A 20904-nucleotide genomic window follows, 5' to 3' on the forward strand; every position below is an offset into this window, starting at 1 on the left:
TTTTTCTGGAAGGTTGCCTATCCCCACTTCATTTAGTTGTTTTTCTGGGGTTTTATCTCGTTCCTTCATCTGGTACATAGCCCTCTGCCTTTTCATCTTGTCTGTCTTTCTGTGAATGTGGTTTTTGTTCCACAGGCTGCAGGATTGTAGTTCTTCTAGCTTCTTCTGTCTGCCCTCTGGTGGATGAGGCCATCTCGATCATATTATTCTTAAATAATATAAAAAATAATTATTATTAATAATAAAATAATAATTATTTTTAAATTATTTGAAAAAATAAGTCAATATTTGACTGAAACAAGCATAACAGGCCTCTGACAGTAAGATCTTTGAAGGCTGCTTACTCTAGATACGTTTTTGTTGTTGTTAATGATGTTATCCTATATTATCCTTAGAACCTTCACACTATTTCGACCTCACCATCCTGAGGGCTTTATTGGTATTTGGATTTTTGACTAAGATTTGAAGGGGACTATATTCTAGCATTGGATTTCCATCATGAACTTGTTTCTACAGGTATTTTAAGAGGAAGGGAAATAATTGGGTATTATAAAAAAAACTCTTTTATTCCCACCTTTTATGGATTTTTTTTTAAAAAAGGTATGCCCTTCTCTAGATAATTGATGATGCAAAATTTGTAAGTTGCTTCATGCACGAAACTCTATTTCATGCCTAATTTAGAATGGCTGATTTTGATGCCCAGATTATTCTCCATGGCTGTGTTCGTTCGTCTATAGCGTTGTGTTCTTTTCTCCTCAAATTCTGAATCTCATCATTTGAGGGTATAGTGATAGTCACTTCCATGGTCGGTATATAAACTTTTAAAAAATTAGTACAGCACACAGCACTGGCGTTCAAGAATAAAACCGTTAGATGCAGTTGCCTCAAAGCATTTTGGGTAGTGTTACACAAGGTTCTTTTTCTCATCTTCCACTTTAAGTTCTTGCTGCTGTGGTAACAGTGGTTGTGGATCTCACTTGGGCTGCCATATCGTCTTGGACCTTGCCTCCGGCACATCACGGGAAAGAGATGACTAAGGGGACCTGTTTCTAGGGGATTTTAACTCTGCCCATTCAGCCTTGAACCCCAGCGCACGAGCGGCCACAACTGTGGAGTCTGGCTTAGAAAGGACCGGCATGATGTGCCCAGCTGTTTGCTTTTTCCGTAACCCTCGTGGAGATTTGCTGAAGGCTCGGAGGAAGAATTGGGCCCATGTGCAGTGTGTGCTGTTTGCCAGCTAATTGTATAGCTGATTAAATGCTTATCCTGTCTGTGTGCTCTACTCTGGTTCCCAGAATAGCCTTGGACAGGGTATGGGATATTAGATTATTCATGTGTACTTTTGTCTGAACAAAAGATTAGGAAACTTAAAAAAAAAAAATATGTGCGAGATGGCAAGAGCCATGTTCACGGGGGAGTCACTTCCTCTTTAGCTACTTAATTTCAAATCTCTTGGGATATGGAGCTTGCTTAAGTGTTCCGGTGACATTGGGGAAAGAATGTGGGCCTGTGGTGAAAGCCGGGACTGGGAATTCAGATTTCTGAATCCTGTTCCCAGGAGCACGCAGGGGTCACCCAGTGACATGTGACGCGTCAGTGAAGCATCAGAATCCCAATTTCCCTATCTGTGCAATGGACATAAAAGGGGCTAAGTCGATGTGGGTGAACTATTTCATATTTGCTGGGAACCAGCTTGCTCTAGTGACCTAGAAGAAACACAGACGGAGGTAGAGGTTGACCTCATTTCTATTTGTGGCTTTAGTGCTGACTCAATGAGAAACTTGTAGAAATCAGCTAATCTGGCTCTGGGTCTCCATGCAGTCAATGATGAAAATGAGAATTATAAAATCTTATCTGCACTGGGTCTCCTAGTGATACTGCCGATATTAACTAAGTACTAAAAATATGCCACCAAATGCCTTAGGAAGCTTTTCTGCTGATGTGCCTTTCGTATTTCCTTCGCATCTCATGCCAGGTTATTTGAGGATACTCAGTTCAGTGTTCACAGTTTTTAGCCAGCGGTTCAATTCTATTTTGGGTAGAATTTTCCCACATCTGAATCAAGGGAGGAGGTTGATATGATGTCAGCGTACAATCCGTCTCCAGCGCCAGGATTTTGTACATTTGTATTTGCTGTTATTTTAGGTTAAGAATGAATGTATTTAAGTAACTTTACATTTGAACAAGCCTTGGTCTGAGAATGTTTTTCTTTCCCGGGCCTCAGGGAGGATGAGCCAGTGTTCTGTGTCAAGTCCTATGCTGGGCTCTGGGGAATATTAGCATCTGTTCTTCCTGGTTGATCCCTCGATGCAGCTGGTCCAGAGGGCTGGGCCAAACTGCAGGGCTTAACTTTCTTTACTCCATTTAGTATCTGTTGGTCTCCTCTAGAGTTTGAAATAATCTCTTTCCCATTTATTCACACACTGTTTCTGGCTTCCTGCCTCCTACACTTCCAATGACTCCCACGATCTGTGGAGGTCCAGCGATTGGAGACCGAAGTTCAGAACCACGTTTCTGCATTTCAGAAAATGCAACAGACGCACAATTCACCAGCAAGTTCTGGGACTGGCCGAGTGGTTTGGAAAGAAGGATGACTTTGGAAGTTTGGGTTCTGTGTCCTTTCATTTATGCAACGTTGAATAACTTGAAGTAACTTTTGGTGATGTGCTATTTTGGGTGGTAAATGTTTATGTGATGTAATGTATAGCTTGTCAGTTTATTTTTTACTTTGAACTAACATAACTGTAGGGAAAGTAAGGAATCCTGTCTGTAATCTCCGACATGTCTAATGTTTTTGAAAATTGGCTAAAGATGCTTACTTAATCTACCCAGTTCACCTTGTGAGGTTGTACTGAAGTCCACATACTGTGAAGAGAATAGATTTTCTTGAATTGCTGTCCTGATTTTAGGCTATTTCATAACGGCAAAAAGTGTGGCCGTCTCCCTCAATATCCTTAATCAGGCCACTGGGTCACTGATGCTTGCAGAGGAAACTATTTCCAGTATCAGACGGTAACGCCTCATCTCTCCACGTTCTTGTCCCCGTTGTATTTCTTCTTCTTAGTGTCTTGTGCTCACATGGCCTAGATCTCCATTCTCTGACATCAAGCCTGAATTGTCTTCGCCTGTCTCTTCACACATTCATTTTCCTTTCATCCTTCAAGGGCCACCTCAAAGCCAGAATCCCAGCCACGTGTGTGGATCCTAAATAATATTCATTATGTTAAGAATACATTTTATTTCTTTTTGCTCCTCGAGGGCAGAGACTGTAATTAAACCTCGAGTCTACCTTTGCAAAAAAAAAAAAAAAAACCCAGTTTTTTAAGAGATGCTTATGCAAACCCATCGTCAGACTCTTCACTGCACAGAAAAGTCTCAGCATCTTGCCCTGAAACTGCCGCTGTGAGCTCTGCCTACACACCTCCTAAAGGGGAGCCTTGACTGATGTCTGCTCACAGAATCTCGGCGCTGTGTCTGCCAACAACAAGAAGATTCCACTCATCAAATGAGGTTATAAGCCATTCAGTGAAATAAAATCCCCAACTATCTGTGATTTTATTTCCCCAACAAATTACTTAGCCTTTAGAATACAGTGTATAGAAAGCATTGGACCAGGGGTCACACGTGAAACATCCCTGCCCTCAAAAGAGCTAAAAAAGAGCAGAGAAAAGTCTCTGAGATGGGACGTAGGTGGCAGCGTCTCTTTTCAGATGCGCATGGTAGGCTGCTGGGTGATGCTGAGTGAGGCTGATTTCTCCTTCCACCTGCCCTTGGTCTGACTTGCTCTTTCGTCCTCTGCAGGGAGAAAGAGGTCTCCCAGGGTTACAAGGTGTCATCGGGTTCCCGGGAATGCAAGGACCTGAGGGGCCGCAGGGACCACCAGGACAGAAGGTGAGCTTGGCTGTCGTGGGCGCAGGGGCTTGGGGGAGTGGACTTAAGATGATCTGTGTCGCTTTTGCGACAAGTGGTCATTGTGGCATGTCTGTCTGTTCCAGGGTGACACCGGAGAACCAGGACTGCCGGGAACTAAAGGGACAAGAGTGAGTACGATTGTCATGAAGTTGGTAATGACTGTGGGCGGGATCTGATACAGGGGTGCTTCCACAGGGAGGGCCCTTTACCCTCCCCACCCCCAGACAGTCCCGAGGGGCATCCTGTGCCCTCCTTCCTCTGTCCCCCCCTCCCTCTGCCTCTGTGCTCGGAGCCCAGACAGCATGTGTCTTGGGCACGAGGGCCCAGGATGGGTGGAACCCGTGTCCTCGACCTCCAGTCCTGCCCCTGGAGCTGCTCACTTCTTGTCTTCTGTACACGTGTTTTCTCTCCTCTCTCCTTCCTCAAGGATTCCTGTAGGCGTATTTAATTGGGGGAGGGGGGATGACACGCCTACAGGTCTTTGAAGAAAGATGTCTTCATTTAATGTGAAAAGTGGTAACGTGTTCAGAGCTGCATTCCCTCTTCCGTCTTCACGGTCTGCTTTCTTTGCTACTCCCGTTCCTGGGACGTGCAAACAGGGAGACCTTTGAAAGCAGAAAAATAGGAAGACACTGTAAAATGTACACATTTTAATTCTGTTACTGTTACTTAGTGGAAAGGGAAGTGTGCCCGGTAACCCGCCTTCCTGGGTCTTTAGGGCAGAAGATAGGGGACAACATTGTAACTGTCTGGGATGGAGAATACCTGGATTTCAGCCAGAAATAACTTGGATTTTCTTCCCTCAATGAACTGATTTATGCCATACACTCTACTTCCCAGCTGTTTGAGATTCTTTTTCTTTCTTTAAGGCTTGTTTGAGATTTTAATGTAAATTTATCTATCTGTCTATCTACCACCTAGAAATTACAAAGGATGAGATGAGGGCAGAGTTATTTTGTGGATGTGCAGCCTTGAGTTTAGAATTATTTAATCGTCAACTTTTGATGATGAAGAATTGCTATTGAAACGCCAGGCCATCTGGCCACCTGGGCTAGACCCTAAGATGCCTCCCTGTCTGCTTAGGGCCGATGTTCCAAATGTCAATAATTAGGGTCCGACATCCTCAGCCAGGTGGGTGCAAGTGGAAGGAAATGATGTTCTCCCACGCTCAATGAAAACGTTTTCATCTCCATCCTTACAGGGACCCCCAGGAGCATCTGGTTACCCTGGAAACCCAGGACTTCCTGTATGTATATAAAAGGCACCTGCTTCCTTTATAAGATGTTCGATGTGAGCTATGGCAACATCAGTGATTTTTCTGATTTGGCTACTTGTTCACCTTGTTAACTGCAGGGTATTCCTGGCCAAGATGGTCCTCCGGGTCCCCCAGGTATCCCAGGATGCAACGGGACGAAGGTAAATTTAGAACCGGGAGCCTCCCTGCTTGGTGCGTGTTCATCTAACTTTGCACCTGGAGAAGTCAGGCAAAGTTGTCCCGTGAACACAGTTTTAATTGCCACAGTTGGAAGGTTACTCGTCTTACACCTTTCTTTATTTGGTGAGGAAACACAGTTTTCCCACGTTTAACGTTCAGGAAAGACATCATTGTGCCTTTCTATTTAGTAGACTTTTATTCTAAAATTGCCTTAAACGCGAAATTTCTCACCTATAATCTATTACTAAAGCAAATAAGAAAATGCTATTATTAATTCTTGTCTCTATTAGTTAAATCCTCAAATATTATATTTCTTCTGTCAAGAAGCAGCACTGAGCAGCAGAGCTTGTAACAATTTTTAGAAAATGATTTTCACCAACAAATGAAGCATGCCTGAAGGGTAGGATGGGGTAACGGATGGGAGCACGGCCTTTGTGAGTGACTGTCTGCTGTCCCCCCAGGGTGAGAGAGGGCCTCTGGGGCCTCCGGGTTTGCCTGGATTCGCTGGAAATCCCGTGAGTATTGGGCTGTTATGTAAGAATTTCTTCGGTGCTACTTTCTCTCTTCTCATTCCATTGCCTTTCTTTTCCTTTTTTTGCCCTCATATCATAATGCTAATGTTGTTTTGAGAAAAACAAAACTGATACCAACTTTTTCTTTTCTAGGGGCCGCCAGGGTTGCCGGGAATGAAGGTGCGTTATTTTATTTTACCGGATTCATTCCAGGCTTCTGTTTAAAACAGATGCCATAAAAGTAACTTTACTTTGAATCACTTTGGTTGGTTGATTGCCTAGTAACCTATTTGTCTGAACTCTGCTACATTAAAAGAGTACCTAGGTCCTATACACAGACTTAAATTTTAGAACCTAAAGTTTCAACACTAGGCACAGTTTCTTCATAGGAAATAAGCAGTGATGGGAAGCATGCTGTGATGGGAAATATTAGCGATGGGATGTGAGTCCCTGATACTCCTCGTCCAGAGCCATGGGTGGGGCTGTCGTCAGGACTCTGCAGAGAAACAGAACCAGTAGGACGTGCGTGGAGATGTTTGTGTATTATGTGTGTGCCATACGTATACAACATGCACATATAAGGATAGATAGAGTGAGTGAGAGAGGGAGATATAATTTTAAAATATATATTTTACATATTATATAATACATAATATAATATATTATTGTATATCAATTATATTATATGTTGGTTTATATTATATAATATATAATACATATTATAATATTTAATTATGTTATATACTAATTTAATTATATATTTCAATATATAATATAATTTAAATATATTGAGATAAAATAAATTCCTTATTTTAAGGAGTTATATGATTGTGGGAGCTGGCAAGTCCACAATCCGTGGGGCAAGGATTCAGGCTGGAGACCCAGGGAAGAGCGATGGTCGGGTTCAAGGGCTGTCTGTAGGCAGAGTCCGCCTTCCTCATGGGAGTCCGTCTTTTTTCTCTTAAGGCCTTCAACCCATGGGGTGGGCTCCCCACCGTGGAAGGTCATCTGCTTTACTTCAAAGCTACTGATTTAAATGTCCATCTTATTTAAAAGTACTTTCACGTCAACCTCAGACTGGTGTGTAACCAAGTATCTGGATACTGTGGCCTGGCCACGTTGACACCTAAAACATATTCTCACTGCTTTTCCGAACATGATCGTGCTGGGTCTTTTCTTGAAAGATAATCCTTCTGCTGTGAGGACAGCCTGTGGTCACATAGCCTTTGGACCAGAGACCGGGCCCCTGTCTAGAACTCGTGCCTGGGGGCCCGTCACGTGGAAGCATCACACATCCTTCTGTTCAGCGGTCTCCACGTTCTGCCCTGGTTGCAGCCCCCTAATGCTGGTCATTAAGACATGTGAACCCAGGAGACGGCCAGTCTGTTTATTCCAAGCTTGGACAGAGGCTAAACCCCAGACTTGGGCTGGTTCCACACCAGCAGTGCATGCCTCTTACGCTGTAGGTTTACATTCTCTTTGCATAAATATCAGTATTTGTGACTTTATCTTATTTTTCATCCCTTAGGGGGATCCAGGTGAAATACTTGGCCATATACCAGGAACCCTGTTGAAAGGTGAAAGAGGATTTCCTGGACCCCCAGGAACACCTGTAAGCATTTGCTAAATAATTATGAGCACATGCTGAGTCTCCTCCTGGTTTGCATTTTAATTCTTTTCTTTCTCAATGAATTATAGGGTTCGCCAGGACTGCCAGGGCTGCAAGGTCCTGTTGGCCCCCCGGGATTCACTGGACCACCAGTAAGTTTGGGGGGAATATCCCTCGGAGGCATTCAGAGAACAACTGTGGTGAGGGGTGAAAACACATAAAATGGAATGAAAACTTTACACAGTGGTGATCTCTCTTAATTTGGATGTGAGAATGAGCTTCTATCTTTTTTTAAAAATTTTATTGGAGTATGGTTGATTTACAGTGTTGTGTTAGTTTCAGGTGTACAGCAAAGTGAATCAGTTATACATACAAGTATATCCACTCTTTTTTTTAGATTCTTTGTCCATATAGGTCATTACAGAGTACTGAGTAGAGTTCCCTGTGCTCTACAGTAGGTTCTTATTAGTTATCTATTTGAGCTTCTATCTGAAGGGATGTTTGATTGGCACTTATGGTCCACGTATCCCCAGAGCTGTGGGAAAAGGATGCTAATGGTACCTCATGCCGAGACATCCCACAGGGACAACATGTTGATTTTTCGTGGGGCTGTGTGGATGTGAGCGCATCCTGTGAGGAGGGGATTCAGAGATGGACAAGTCAGGCCCTGCCCTGGACTTTTTAACGATTATAAAAAGCATTCTGAAATTTTGTTGCAAACACAGGAACTTGGGGGACTTCATACCATCTACCCGCTTAAAGAACTCATTTAACTTTTAAAGAGAGGCAGCAGTTTTCAAAGTGGTCAAGCGTTTCCACACTAGAAACGCTAAGGCTTGTCAAGGGTTTGGCTGGTTTCATTCACCGTCTGATAGCCCAGCAGATGCTCAGATCATTGCATTCCACAGGCCAACCCCTAAGATTTTGAAGGGTTTCCATCCCTGTTAATAATTGTCCTGAACTAATTTCTGGTTACTTTCAAAGTTTAACGGTTCTATAGCACAGGAAAAATATTTAACAAATAAATTATCACCTTAACCGTGATATCTGAAGATAACGTCAGTACAGAAAAGCATTTAAAACTTACCAGGGTTGTGAACTATATTTAATTAAAATGCTCTGTCCTACAGGGTCCCCCAGGCCCTCCTGGCCCTCCAGGTGAAAAGGTAAAGATTATTTTTCATTTGTCTTTCTTTGACATTGGTATAAGGCTACCGTGAAATTTCTGTAACTCATTTTTTTACATCTCTTTAAAAAGTTTTGGGAAATTATAATTTCTTTACCTGTCTATATATTTATCATCTGTCTATGCACCTATCCATCAGTCTACCTAACCTATCATCACTTAACCTACTGATTTGTTGATCTGTCAATCTGTTGATCTATCGATCCTTCCTTCCATCCATCCATTAGTTATGGAATCATTGATCTTTTCCTTAGATTTGTAAAGCCAGAGTCTAAAAATCTTAAACTTTTTTAAAAAGGTTTTTATAGGATTCTTTTTCAATAATACTTAAAAAAAACCTTTTTATAGACATTGAATACAACATGACCACAACTTTCTTGAAAGGATTATGTCACTGGGAGACGAAGTTATCGCCTTAAATGTACCATCTTGTTGCATTTCACGTCATGTTTGTTACACGGTTTTGAACAAAGTAAACAATGCTAATAACGGATTCTACTTCTTAATCAACAGGGGCAAATGGGCTTGAGTTTTCAAGGGCCAAAAGGTGACAAGGTGAGCGCTGTTTGCTCTGGGGAGCTTTCTTGGTTAAAATCCCAGTTCTAAGCACGATCAGGTCTCTGCCTCCGGGCCTCCTCTTGCACGCTCATAGCGATGGATGCCCTTCTCGGAACGTTCTTGAGTTTGTTAGTGTTTTCCCTGAAGGCACGGCTGGAATTCCCTGAGGTGACTCTACGTGGGATCTGCCGGTGCAGTGAGGCCATTTATCCCACTTCTCTGTTCATACATTCAATCAAAATGTTCTCAGACCTGGGCTTCATTATAAAAAAGTCAAATTTAGGACCTGTTAGTAGCATAACCATTATATTAAGCCCTGTAAAGACGAAAGCCATCGTACCAGAGCTGGGGGGAAAGAACCTTGGAGGCAGGAATGCACAGGCCAGAGCAGGCAGCCCTCCTCCTGCTGAGAAAGGATGAGAGGCCGGCAGTGGGTCCCTGATGCTCTGGGGATCTCTCCACCCCTTTCCCTGGACCCGACCCGCGGAACGGACACCAAGTGGCCATCCTTGGAACTGCGGCTGCACCTGGCCCAGCGCCCAGGTGCTCAAGCCGGTGTAGACGACTGCCAAGTGTAGTGGAGGTCCGGGCAGAGAGGATGAGCCCTGGCTTCCTCTTCCCACCCCAGATTTCCACCCAGTCTTTTTATAAACCTCACAGTAAAGTGATTCTGCAGTTGATGCAGTTCAAGTTTTTGGACCTCCTTTGTCGTGGGATGGCTGGGGTTCCTGTATTTCCCGTTGTACCCAGCAGTTAGGATTCTGAGGAACAGATCCCTGACGCTTCTTTTTGGTTTACGTAAAGAGACCTCCTCTCTTCCCAGGTGTTACTAGGCGGCTGGTGTGCCTTTCCTCCGTGCCATCAAATGTGACAGACCAGCATATGTGTCCCGGCGTGTATACATGTGCTGTCTGTCTCCATGCGTGGTCTGTACATATATGCACACATCCATCTGTCCTACAGATGTTCAAGTTCCGTTGTTATGGGGTGACCCCTGAGTGGGAAAGCCTCCTCCTGGCTTTATATCCTTAGTGGACCATCTTCCTTCTGAAACTTAATTTTCTGCTGAGGCAAGGACAGGCTGGAACAGAGTACAATCACATTTTCAAACCAGATGTTCTCTTCTGGGCTTTTCCCTCCTCTGCATTTCTCTTCCCTGTATAATTACCTTTATGCCTAATTAATCCCAAATGTTTGCATCAACAGGGTGATCAAGGGGTCAGTGGGCCCCCAGGAGTCCCAGGACAAGCTCAAGTTCGAGAGAAAGGAGAGTATGCTGCAAAAGGAGAGAAGGTGGGACAGACTTTGTCCAGTGAACGCCAGCTTCCTAACTGTGGACAGATTCCAAGGCATAAAGAGAGACTGGGTCAAAATTCAGTTTCTCTGGTTATATTCGCCCTGACCTGAAAACAGGTTTTTATAGACCACCCATCCCATAAAAAGTGAGCTTCTTGAGGGCAGAGGCAGCTGGACCTGGGTTGGAGCGAGACTAGTTTGAGGCTGACCCTCTGTGTGAGGGTTTCTTAAATGCACCAAGGTTGGGAGGGGACGGCTGGGACACAGGAGGGAGAGAGCTGAGGGTGGAAGGAGGCTGCAGTTGCTGTGGGTCAGACGTATTAACTCTGCCCTTCTTATATCCATAATCCAGTTGATGGCAGGAAGTGGATGCTATAGACCAATGTGAATTTCTTGGTTACTATATCAGGAAAAGGTGTTTTTTCCCTTTTACCTGTTCCACGTAGCATATAAAAACTGATATAGCCACTAGATAGTGCTAATCTTTCTCTTTTTGAAACTTATTTTAGGGCCAGAAAGGTGAACCTGGATTTCAGGTAAGGACTGAAATCTTGTTTATCATTATCATTTTGTGGAAAAGACTGTAATGTGTTCCACCTTCAGTGGAATGCTTACTTAATTTAATAGTTTATTTAAATATATGAATGACTCTAACTCTTGCTCTTTTTGTCTTTTAGGGGATGCCAGGGGTTGGAGAGAAAGGTGAACCCGGAAAACCAGGACCCCGAGTAAGTGCTTTCAAAAGTCCTGTAGAGAATGGACTTGAGGACACGGGGAGGGGGAAGGGTAAGCTGGGACGAAGTGAGAGAGTGGCATGGACATATATCCACTCCCAAATGTAAAATAGGTAGCTAGTGGGAAGCAGCCGCATAGCACAGGGAGGTCAGCTCGGTGCTTTGTGACCACCTGGAGGGGTGGGATAGGGAGGGTGGGAGGGAGACGCCAGAGGGAGGAGATGTGGGGATATATGTATACGTATAGGTGATTCACTTTGTTACACAGCAGAAACTAACACACCATTGTAAAGCAATTATACTCCAATAGAGATGTTTAGAAAACAAAGTCCTCTTATTCCTGATGTGAAATCATTTCTCCTGCATTCCTAGAATCACAGGTTCATAGGAGCATAGATTGAAAGAGATTGTAGGGGTCTTTCCTCTGCTGAAGAGCCTTTCTGAAGCCCTGGGAGCAGGAATAAGGAGGTGGTCACCATCAGAAAGGCCCCCCAGGACGGCTGAGGCCCTTTGTTATTCAGATGATTCCTCCGCCCCCCGCCGCCAGACAGCGGCCCCTGCTGGCCCCTCACTGAAAGCCAGCTGTCCGCCTGCTCAGAGCACCAGGCACCCTTCCCGGCCGCCTCCCAAGCCCGCTGGGAGCTCTGTCCAGAGCCCAGATGCTCAGGTGCCTCTAGCGGCCTGAGTGCAGTGACAGGAGACCCACCCACCTCCAGTAGCTGAGGCAGTTCAGTTTCTACCCTGAAACGATGCATGGAAACTTCTCTTAAAGTGAGTCAGTGCTGTACCGTCTGCCAAATACTCACTTGCCGGTAAGAAAACGTCTCCGGTGTAGACTCGGCTGCCAGACGTAATGATGTCTTAGAAGATTTGGAGCTAATCAACCTCCAATTTTTTAAATTGAAAAGTCTTCTTCTATTGTTGTAACTCTTTTAGTTCATAGTTCTTTAATGTATCTTCCATGATTTGTTACTGTAGCATGGCCAACTCACCCAGAGGATTCATACAACATAGTAACTTGTATTTGATTCAGACCCTTGGTGTTAGAGCATGCTTATTATTATTATCTATGCTCTACTAATATTTACATCTTTATTGTACAGGGAAAACCGGGAAAAGATGGTGAAAAAGGAGAAAAAGGGGGTCTGGTAAGTATTTCTCTGTGGTTTTGTAAAAGCAAAGCTGTTACCCTCACTTGCTGATGATTGCTGTTGCTTTCTGTTCCATTTTAGGGGTTTCCAGGGGATTCGGGGTACCCAGGACTCCCAGGCCGAGAGGGTTTAAAGGTAAGTGGTGACCCTACTTCGAATTTTTGCCTTCATTTTGTTCAACTGAGAGGTTTTTTCTAGAATAAAGGACCATGCACTCAAAGAATACAACTTATGTATGCTCCATGTGAGGAAAAACACAACCTAGTGGTTCTGTTTTGTGCATAAATTTTTAAAGAAAAAAATATAAAATGTTTCACGCGTTTAAGTTTTTATGTGTTTTTTGTAGTAGATAAATTTTGCCTGATTATGAAACAAAGAAAATGCAGAAACATGTAGAGGAGAAAAGAAAGCCTGTGTAATTTTTCTATTACCCACTCAGAAATGGTCAGAGTTAATAATTGTCCCATGTACACACACATACATGAGATTTTTTAAAAGTGGTATTGCCTGATATATCTTGCTTTTTCCCTCAATGACATAATGAGGATATATTTCAACATCCATAAATGTGGTGATACATCAACACTTATGATATCCATACCTTTCACTGCATGTTATGTAGATCGTTGACACATTTTTCTCATTATAAGTATCTTTATCCACTTGTCTGATCATCTCCCATCCTAAATTCCTAAAAAGTATAATTTTGGGGTTAATTTGGGGAAGGTTTTGTCATAGGCAATAAAATTGCCCCCAGAATTGCACTTCCATCACCCTGGGACCCTTTCATTTGACAACTATTTGTTATGAAACTTTAAAAAATATCTGCCAATCGGATACTCAAAGAAAACTCATTGTTGGTTTATTTTTCTCTTTTAATCATGAGACTAGGTAATGTAAATTTCTACTAAAATGAGAAATGGATTTGAAACATTTATCTTTAACAGTAGGGAGAGGACCTCAGGGTTGGTTTATCAACGCCAGTGACAAAGGGAGAAATCCTTTTCTAAGACTGTAACTTTATGAGAAAGTCAATTCTTGTAGATTGGAAAAGGTAAATATGTTTAGAATATATTAGCTAAGATTTTTTTAAGCTCCCGTAGATATTTCTAAAATCTCTTCTTTTATTCAAATTAGAAAAATCAAAACATCTAATTCTGGTTTAACACCTGACTTTAAAGCCTTAGCTTAAAAGGAAAAAAAGGGGAAAAATGTGCATTTGTGAAATAATGTGCATGTATCAGGACATTTAAAAGTGTCGTTATGGGGGCTTCCCTGGTGGCGCAGTGGTTGGGAGTCTGCCTGATGATGCAGGGGACATGGGTTCGTGCCCCGGTCCGGGAGGATCCCACATGCCGCGGAGCGGCTGGGCCCGTGAGCCATGGCCGCTGAGCCTGCGCGTCCGGAGCCTGTTCTCCGCAACGGGAGAGGCCACGACAGTGAGAGGCCCGCGTACTGCAAAAAAAAAAAAAAAAAGAAGTGTTTAAAAGTGTTGTTATGATACTTATATAAGAACATTAGATACAAAAGGATTGATTTCTTTGAGTTTTTCATCTAATAGGGGTTAAGTTAAGCCTCAAAGTGATGAGAATTTATCCATCCAATGTTTTCCAGTCATGCTGGATTTTAAGGGGAAAGAAAAACCATAAGTATCCTTTTATCATGACTTCCAATGCAGAGTCAGACAGTCTTACACCAAAATCCTCAAATAAAATGATTTCTTTAAGAAAACACTTTTAGCCACCCTAAGCTTTCATGTCATTTTATTTCATTTATTTTTTTATTGTATTGAAAAACCACTGTACGGGATTTCCCGGGCAGTCCAGTGGTTAAGACTCCACGCTTCCACTGCAGGGGGCATGGGTTTGATCCCTGGCTGGGGAACTAAGACCCTGTATGCCGCAAAGTGTGGCCAAAAATAAAAGAAAACAAAAAGCAGAAAACCCACCATATACGAATTCAACTTGCAAATGATTCCGTTGAGGTTCTCTGAGAAGCATGAGCTCTTTTGTAACGCGGATAATTAGCCTTCCATTTATGTTTTGTAGAAATCTCAATTTTCGGATGTCACACTATGCAAAGCAAGGGGAGATGTATGGATTTTGGTGGTAATAGTTGCAGAGCACTTTAGACTAATCACAGTGAGAGATTCTAAGGAGGGGACAATCCTCTTAGTGTACAGTGGGCACAATCTATTTTTCTAGGAAAAAAGAAAGTTCAACCCTGCTGCTGGCAAGGCAACCTTTATAATTAAAAAATACAAGTAAAGTTATTTTTCTTTTATAGGGAGACAAAGGTGAAGCCGGCCCTCCTGGCCCACCTGGAATTGTGAGTAACAGTGACATTTGCTGTCTGTGAGATCGTTTGAAAAGAGGGAAAGAGAGAGACGGGCTGGCCTGTCCACATGCTCCACAGTGTTCCTAGAATTACGTTTTGATGGAGGGGGTACACAGAATTTGAACCGATCATTTATATTTTGTATCGTGTGGCATTTGGTATTTACTTGTTATCGTATTTGGACAATTTCTGCATATCTTTGACCACTAAAATTAAAAGAGTTGCACATGGATGAGAATATTAGCAACACATTTTGAAACTTAAAAAAATAATGGTCTGTTAAGGAAAATGCTACTCGGAGAAACAGATCATCCATGATCTGACTGTCTTAGCAAAACAACTTTTATTTTTTGCAAATAACTTTTGACTCCTTGTCCGTATACATATTTTTATATACTTGCAATCCAATGTACGTAACATTTTTTCTTCTTAAAAATGAACATTCTTCACGTTTTCAAGTTATCTTCAAACGGTCGTTTTCAGAGCGTCGTGCGATAATTGTAACCATTTTGCCCCAATTCTTTTTGGAAACAGTGAAATATGACCGTTCTCTTTGCCGCCCTCTTGCACGGGTACAACGTGGTAGTGAATGTTTGTACGTGCCTGTGTGTGTCTGTGTGTGTTAGGTGAGGGATTTGAGTAATCCTTCCTTAGGCTGCATTTCCAGAAATAGGATTACCAGATCAAAGTATTATGGGACCTCCTTATGCGTTTAACACGTCATACGATAGATGATTCCATTTCCCATATTTCTAATCCAGCAGCTGCCTTTGAATAATCTTTTGTTACCTTAACCCCATCAGCAGACCTTAATAATACCCATCATTTAACTGCTGCAGAGGAATTGCATCTTAAGGGTAATAGGCGATATTCGGCATGGTCCTTGTCTTCGAATTTCAGCTACTCAGAATTGGGGTGAACTGGTAGCTGAAATTAGAAAAATTTCAGAGAGGGCCCCGGTGCCTGCTTCTTGCCCCATATCACGAGGACCTTAAAGAAGTCCCCACTTTTGACCATTTAAAAAAATGAAGCATAAAACCTCTTCCAATAAAAAAAAATGTGAGTGTTCCTGTTACATGTTGCCTGAGGAAATTTAAGGCGGTTTTTCAGATAATACTCTTCAGAAAAGACTGTTCTTCTTTAAGGCGGTTTTTCAGATAATACTCTTCAGAAAAGACTGTTCTTCTTACAGCTTGCATGGACTTTGAGAAATTCCATACCCCACACCTCAGAATTAATATGTTTCTAACTTGGCTTCATTGGTAAAGCTCCTGCCAAGCAGATGGTTACAAAAGGAAGCAGAGCTGCCTGGCGAAGTTCTCTGCAAGGAGGGCAATACCGAATATCCATTTTATGTTTTCAATACTCTCCCCTTCCCCACTCTCTTCCCCTCCCTCTCCTCTCCCCTTCCTCTTCCACCACTATTCCTTCTTTACTTTCATGTGTCGTGAAATAATAAAAAATGTGTTTGTTTCTTCATCTGTGCTGTAATATACAGCACAGTCCCCTGCCATGCCCTGCAATGATCTTTTCTTCTGTAATTCAGGTGATCGGCACAGGGCCCTTGGGAGAGAAAGGAGAGCGGGGGTACCCAGGGGTTCCAGGGTTGAAAGGGGAGCCGGGCCCCAAAGGTAAGATCCTTCCCTCTTTCTTTCCCTCCTTCTCCCTCCTCCCTTCTTTCCTCTCGTCCTTTCTTTTTTTCCATTTTTGTCCTGCACTCATGCACGTTTTGATAACACCTGAGCGCCGTGCAGGACCACGTGGTGACCGAGTGCTATTCAAGTTCATCTTTTGCAATCTCACTGGGTTTCCAGGAGCCATCTCCCCGCATCTCTGCAGTGTCAGGGGCGCGGCATCTCCCCAAGTTCAGAGCTCCCTGTCCCGGGACTGTGGGTACCCACGAGCACAGAAGTTCACAACGTAAACCACAAGTGAAACAGGCTCAGTCTGTCCCACTCTCTCTTCCTCCTTCTAGGTTTCCCAGGAATACAAGGCCCGCCGGGCTCTCCAGGTGAGCATCGTTAAGTTATATTTTTAGAGTATTTGTACACCTTTTACGCGGTTTCTGTTCTGCGCGTTTATCCCCTGCATTAGTTAGATACTTGCATACAGTGGCTAGCAATTTTCTTACACATTTTTCTAGATCTGAAAACAACCTGTGCTCCTAGGACAGTGTTTATTTTGTAAATGACAGGTTAACGTGTAGTTATAAACATGTATTTCACAGGTGGGACTTCTTACGTCTCTCATCAGGTTACCCCGTCTCCCTGCCTCTGATCTATCCCCCTGCTGTTCACCTCCTTCCGGCTGCTCCCAGGGGCACCGTCGGCCTTTCGGGAGACCTCCACCCGCAGCCCAGCATCGTTGCTCTCCCTTGCCCTGTGTGGAACTGCCTTTGTTTCTCGGCTTGAGACCAGACTCAAGGCTGAAACCTCTTCTGACTAATCTAATCACCTCTAATCTTGCTTCTCGGAGGACTCCTGCGTCACTGAGCTTGTACTAAGTCTGCAGCTGTTTTGTGCTGGTTTTGCATTTCTAACGGATTGTGTAATCGGAGGCTGGGAGTTGCACTTCTCTGTATGTACAGATGCCTGTCTGTGTGCACTGCAGGCGTGTAATCCCAGGTCCTAGAGCAGAGGTAACAAGTGCTAGGCTTGAAACCCTCGGGTGCGCTGGAATCAACACCACACGAAGTGTTCACAGTTCTTACTGAAGGTTTTGGTTTAGTCTGGTTTTATTTTTAATTTTTATTTCTTATTCTTTTTTGTCAGTTTCTTTTTTCCCTTCCTGACAGTTCTTCAGTTTTAAGTCCCCCCAGAGCCCCTTCCTTTGTTTTTGCTGGAACAGACAACACCCGGACGACCCAGCCCCACGGTCTAAGAATCGCAGCAGCGGTGGCTCAAGGCCACCTTCGCTGCCCTGCGTGCCTCCTTTCTGCTAAAATTTTGACATCTGCCCTTAAAATGCTCCCTTTTCCCTCTTTTCCATCCCTTTCCTCTCCTTGGTTGTAAAGCTTGCCGGACCTTCCAGCTGTTCTCGTGAACATGTTACCTCACGTCTCGCGGCAACATTTGCAGTTCTACTTTCTAAAACCTCCTATCTGACCCCGTTAGTGTCCTAAGCCGTTTTTAGAAACTGTCTTTGAAGTTGCTCTGGCCTTGTATGCCCCCAGTCCAGCTCCCACCCCCTGCTGACTGCGGAGGCCCTCGGCCTCAGGTCCCGCCTCCCTGCCTCTCTGAGGGTCATCCTTCATCCTTCCTTTGCTTCTCCCACACCAGTTTTGGGGTGGGGATGGGGCTGGAGCCCACGCGGATGGCCTCCAGTTCTTTTACGTGCGGTGCTCGCGGGTTCAGCGACTTAACAGCCTCTCACCTGGGACTCAAGTCCACCTCTGGGGTTTGGGGGTCTGTCCGTCCTTCCTCGGGGCTCCTTCTGCCCTGACTCTTCCCATGTCACCTCACCCGTGTGTTTTCACGCCCCTGCACCTGTCGGCCGGATGCTGGGACCAGAGGCCAGCTCTCTGCTCTCTGGAGCACAGAGTCACTTCACCTGCAGCCTACTGGACCGCTGTGTCTCAAGCACTAGGTCAGAACCCTTCTCGGCTGTCACAGGGCCCTATGATCTTGTCCCCTCCAAACTCACAGCGGCTTAACTCGACTTCCGGTGCGCAGCTCTGGTCTCCCCCTTGACTTTGCGCTCTTCCCCAGGGCTGTCTCCCTTGTCCTGACTCTGCTTTTTAGCTGATTCCAACACGCTTCCCACCCACTTTGCCTCCTGTCCACGTCTGCTTCGTTTAAGGACATTTCTTACGCCTTTCTTTATTCTCTAAGCAGAAATGGAAAGTACTCTCTCTAACCTGTTGGGGACACTATTTGCACTGAAGGAGATCCACAGAGGTTAATGTCTATACAATGAGCCCCTTTTCCTTGCAGTTACTTTGTAGGGAGCCTTTGCCCAACAGCATTTACGTGGTGAGAAGCAAATGCAGTTTCTCACTTGTCCAAAGCAGTTCCCCTTTCAGCCATGGTCATTTTCCCGTGAACAGAGTTGACCATAACCAGTGTGTGCTGTCGGCATGACACTTGGTGTTGTGCTGTGTCCATGAGTTCTGTTCTGGTTTCAGGCTTCCCGGTACCAGGGCTGAGTGGTCCCCCCGGCCTCCCCGGTGAAAGAGGAGAGAAAGGCGACCAGGGCTTGCCAGGCGTGTCCTTGCCCGGACCAGGTGGAAGGGATGGGCTACCGGGCCCCCCTGGACCCCCCGGCCCCCCTGGGCAGCCAGGCCACACAAGTGAGTACCCTCTGGGTCCATTTCGCGTGGTGTCCTGTCCAGGACAGATGGGGGGCAGGGCTAAGCTGGGCTGGGGAAGGTGTAGTGCCAGAGGCTGGGTGTCCAGCAACTTATGAATTGTTCGTATCTCACTTAGTTGTCTTTGCAAAGTTAGTCACTGCAGAAAGGAAGAGTGAACTAATGCAACTGGTTTAGAGGAATAGGGGCCAACCTAACCAGCATCTAAAGTTAGAAAGCAAACCAGTTGAGTTGTAGGGTTCTTACTGGGAAAGGAACACATTCTGTTCATCTAGAGACACAAGCTGGTACTAAGACACACACACACACACACACACACACACACACACACACACACACACGGAGAAGGGGCTGCGTTGTCTGTAAGTGACTTCAAATCTGAATGGTAGTTTACCTGGATTTTTCTCGTCTGCCCACTATCAAAGCTGAGCACAGAACAGGAACCTCTTGATTCAGTGAAGGGGGCTCTGTGACTCCAAGATAATCGCAATGCAAAATAAAAGAAACTTTGAGGGGATTTAAACTAATCGTTCCAGTGGGCGTAAGTTCAGACCTCCAGCATGTGCTCAGCCGAGAGTCTGAGGCACGGGTCCTGTGTGGGTTATGGGAAGGGGGTCTCCATGCTGTAGGTGCTGGGTGGCTTATTTGCTGGAATGCAGACCCATCTCCATGAAAGGACTTCTCACGGATGAAGCTACGTAGGGAGGCCAGATATGGACTGGATGGAACAAGTGATTCCAGATGTGAATCTTCACTGGGAACAGATCAGCGTGAATTTCCTCAGACCTGTTGTTCATTCCTTGGTCACTTACTCATTCAACAAACATTGGCGTGCCTACGATACGCCAGGCGCTGCCCTAAGACCTGTGACAAGGCCCACAAAACAACTCTGTCCTCCTGGGGCGTGCATTCTGAGACAGTAAACAAGTATCAGTAGATGATGTGGTAGCAGGAGGTGACAAATACAGGAGGAAAGGACGCCGGGAAGGGAGGACAGAGCTCTGGACCGTGCGTGGGTTCTAGCTTTAATAAGAGTGATCGGCAAAGACCCTGGCGAGAGAGCCAACCCTGGGGAGATCTAGAACCTTTTTTTCGTATTCGCAGTTTGCCAGTTCTGAAATGCGAACGAATCTCATGGAAAGGCTTGAACTTCTCCCTGCTGTGAATTGTGTAGGATGTGTCGGCTCAATACGTTGTGATAGGTACCCTCCGGGTTTCCGGGTTGCCCTTTCCAGTCTGTGCCAGTTAGGTGGTTCACAATCACAGCGTGCCGAGTGATCATTTATCGATGAGATTTTTACACACATTTTTGCACACACAGTGCACATTACAGAGGCTGCATCTTAACGAGTCGCCACCTTGGGACCCTTCGATTGCCCATTACGCAGGGAGTGTGGAGCCGCCTGCAGCCCTATCCGCTCCTGGGCTCTGGTCCCGTGTGGCTGCAGCTCTCCCCGCCCTCGACGGCCGAGCCTCCCTGAGCAGACCGTGTGAACGTCGAACCTGACCTTGCCCTTCAGAACTCCTCAGACACATCCCTGTATTCTTGCCTTAGACTTAAAATTGTTTAAAGTGCATTTCGATGAGGATGGTAACTTGCCTTCCTACCAGGGGTGTGTAGGGATTCTGATGGAGAGGAGGCTGGCAGGAGGTGCGTTCTGGGAAAGTAATAATTTTACGCCTGTCAGTGTTCACGCACCTGTGTTTCCAGAATCGGGGAGTCCAACCACCTCGGCTTGCAGGGCTGGGAATGAGTTCTTCCCAGGCAAGGAATTTAGAGAAGCTTTTTGAAGCATAAAAACGACTCCACTCTGTTCAAGACCGATGGGGTCACCAAGGAGCCGGCCGGAGCCAGAGGACCCAGGGCA

At 44.8% G+C, this 20904-nt stretch overlaps 1 protein-coding gene across 1 annotated transcript in view; it reads left to right on the forward strand.

Moving 5' to 3' along the window:
- Positions 1-20904, forward strand: part of COL4A1 (collagen type IV alpha 1 chain) — a 95274-nt gene that overhangs the window by 34695 nt on the left and 39675 nt on the right. The window contains exons 5-23 of the mRNA XM_024754023.1: positions 3802-3891; positions 3996-4040; positions 5114-5158; positions 5266-5328; positions 5809-5862; positions 6013-6039; positions 7388-7471; positions 7558-7620; positions 8599-8634; positions 9168-9209; positions 10419-10505; positions 11018-11044; positions 11186-11236; positions 12346-12390; positions 12475-12528; positions 14680-14721; positions 16277-16361; positions 16706-16741; positions 18854-19018. Of these exons, the coding sequence (XP_024609791.1) occupies positions 3802-3891; positions 3996-4040; positions 5114-5158; positions 5266-5328; positions 5809-5862; positions 6013-6039; positions 7388-7471; positions 7558-7620; positions 8599-8634; positions 9168-9209; positions 10419-10505; positions 11018-11044; positions 11186-11236; positions 12346-12390; positions 12475-12528; positions 14680-14721; positions 16277-16361; positions 16706-16741; positions 18854-19018 (1141 nt within the window). The remainder of the gene's footprint in view (positions 1-3801; positions 3892-3995; positions 4041-5113; positions 5159-5265; positions 5329-5808; positions 5863-6012; positions 6040-7387; positions 7472-7557; positions 7621-8598; positions 8635-9167; positions 9210-10418; positions 10506-11017; positions 11045-11185; positions 11237-12345; positions 12391-12474; positions 12529-14679; positions 14722-16276; positions 16362-16705; positions 16742-18853; positions 19019-20904) is intronic.

This window comes from Neophocaena asiaeorientalis, unplaced genomic scaffold, assembly GCF_003031525.2.
Source record: "Neophocaena asiaeorientalis asiaeorientalis breed wild unplaced genomic scaffold, Neophocaena_asiaeorientalis_V1.1 scaffold684, whole genome shotgun sequence".
NCBI lineage: Eukaryota > Metazoa > Chordata > Mammalia > Artiodactyla > Phocoenidae > Neophocaena > Neophocaena asiaeorientalis.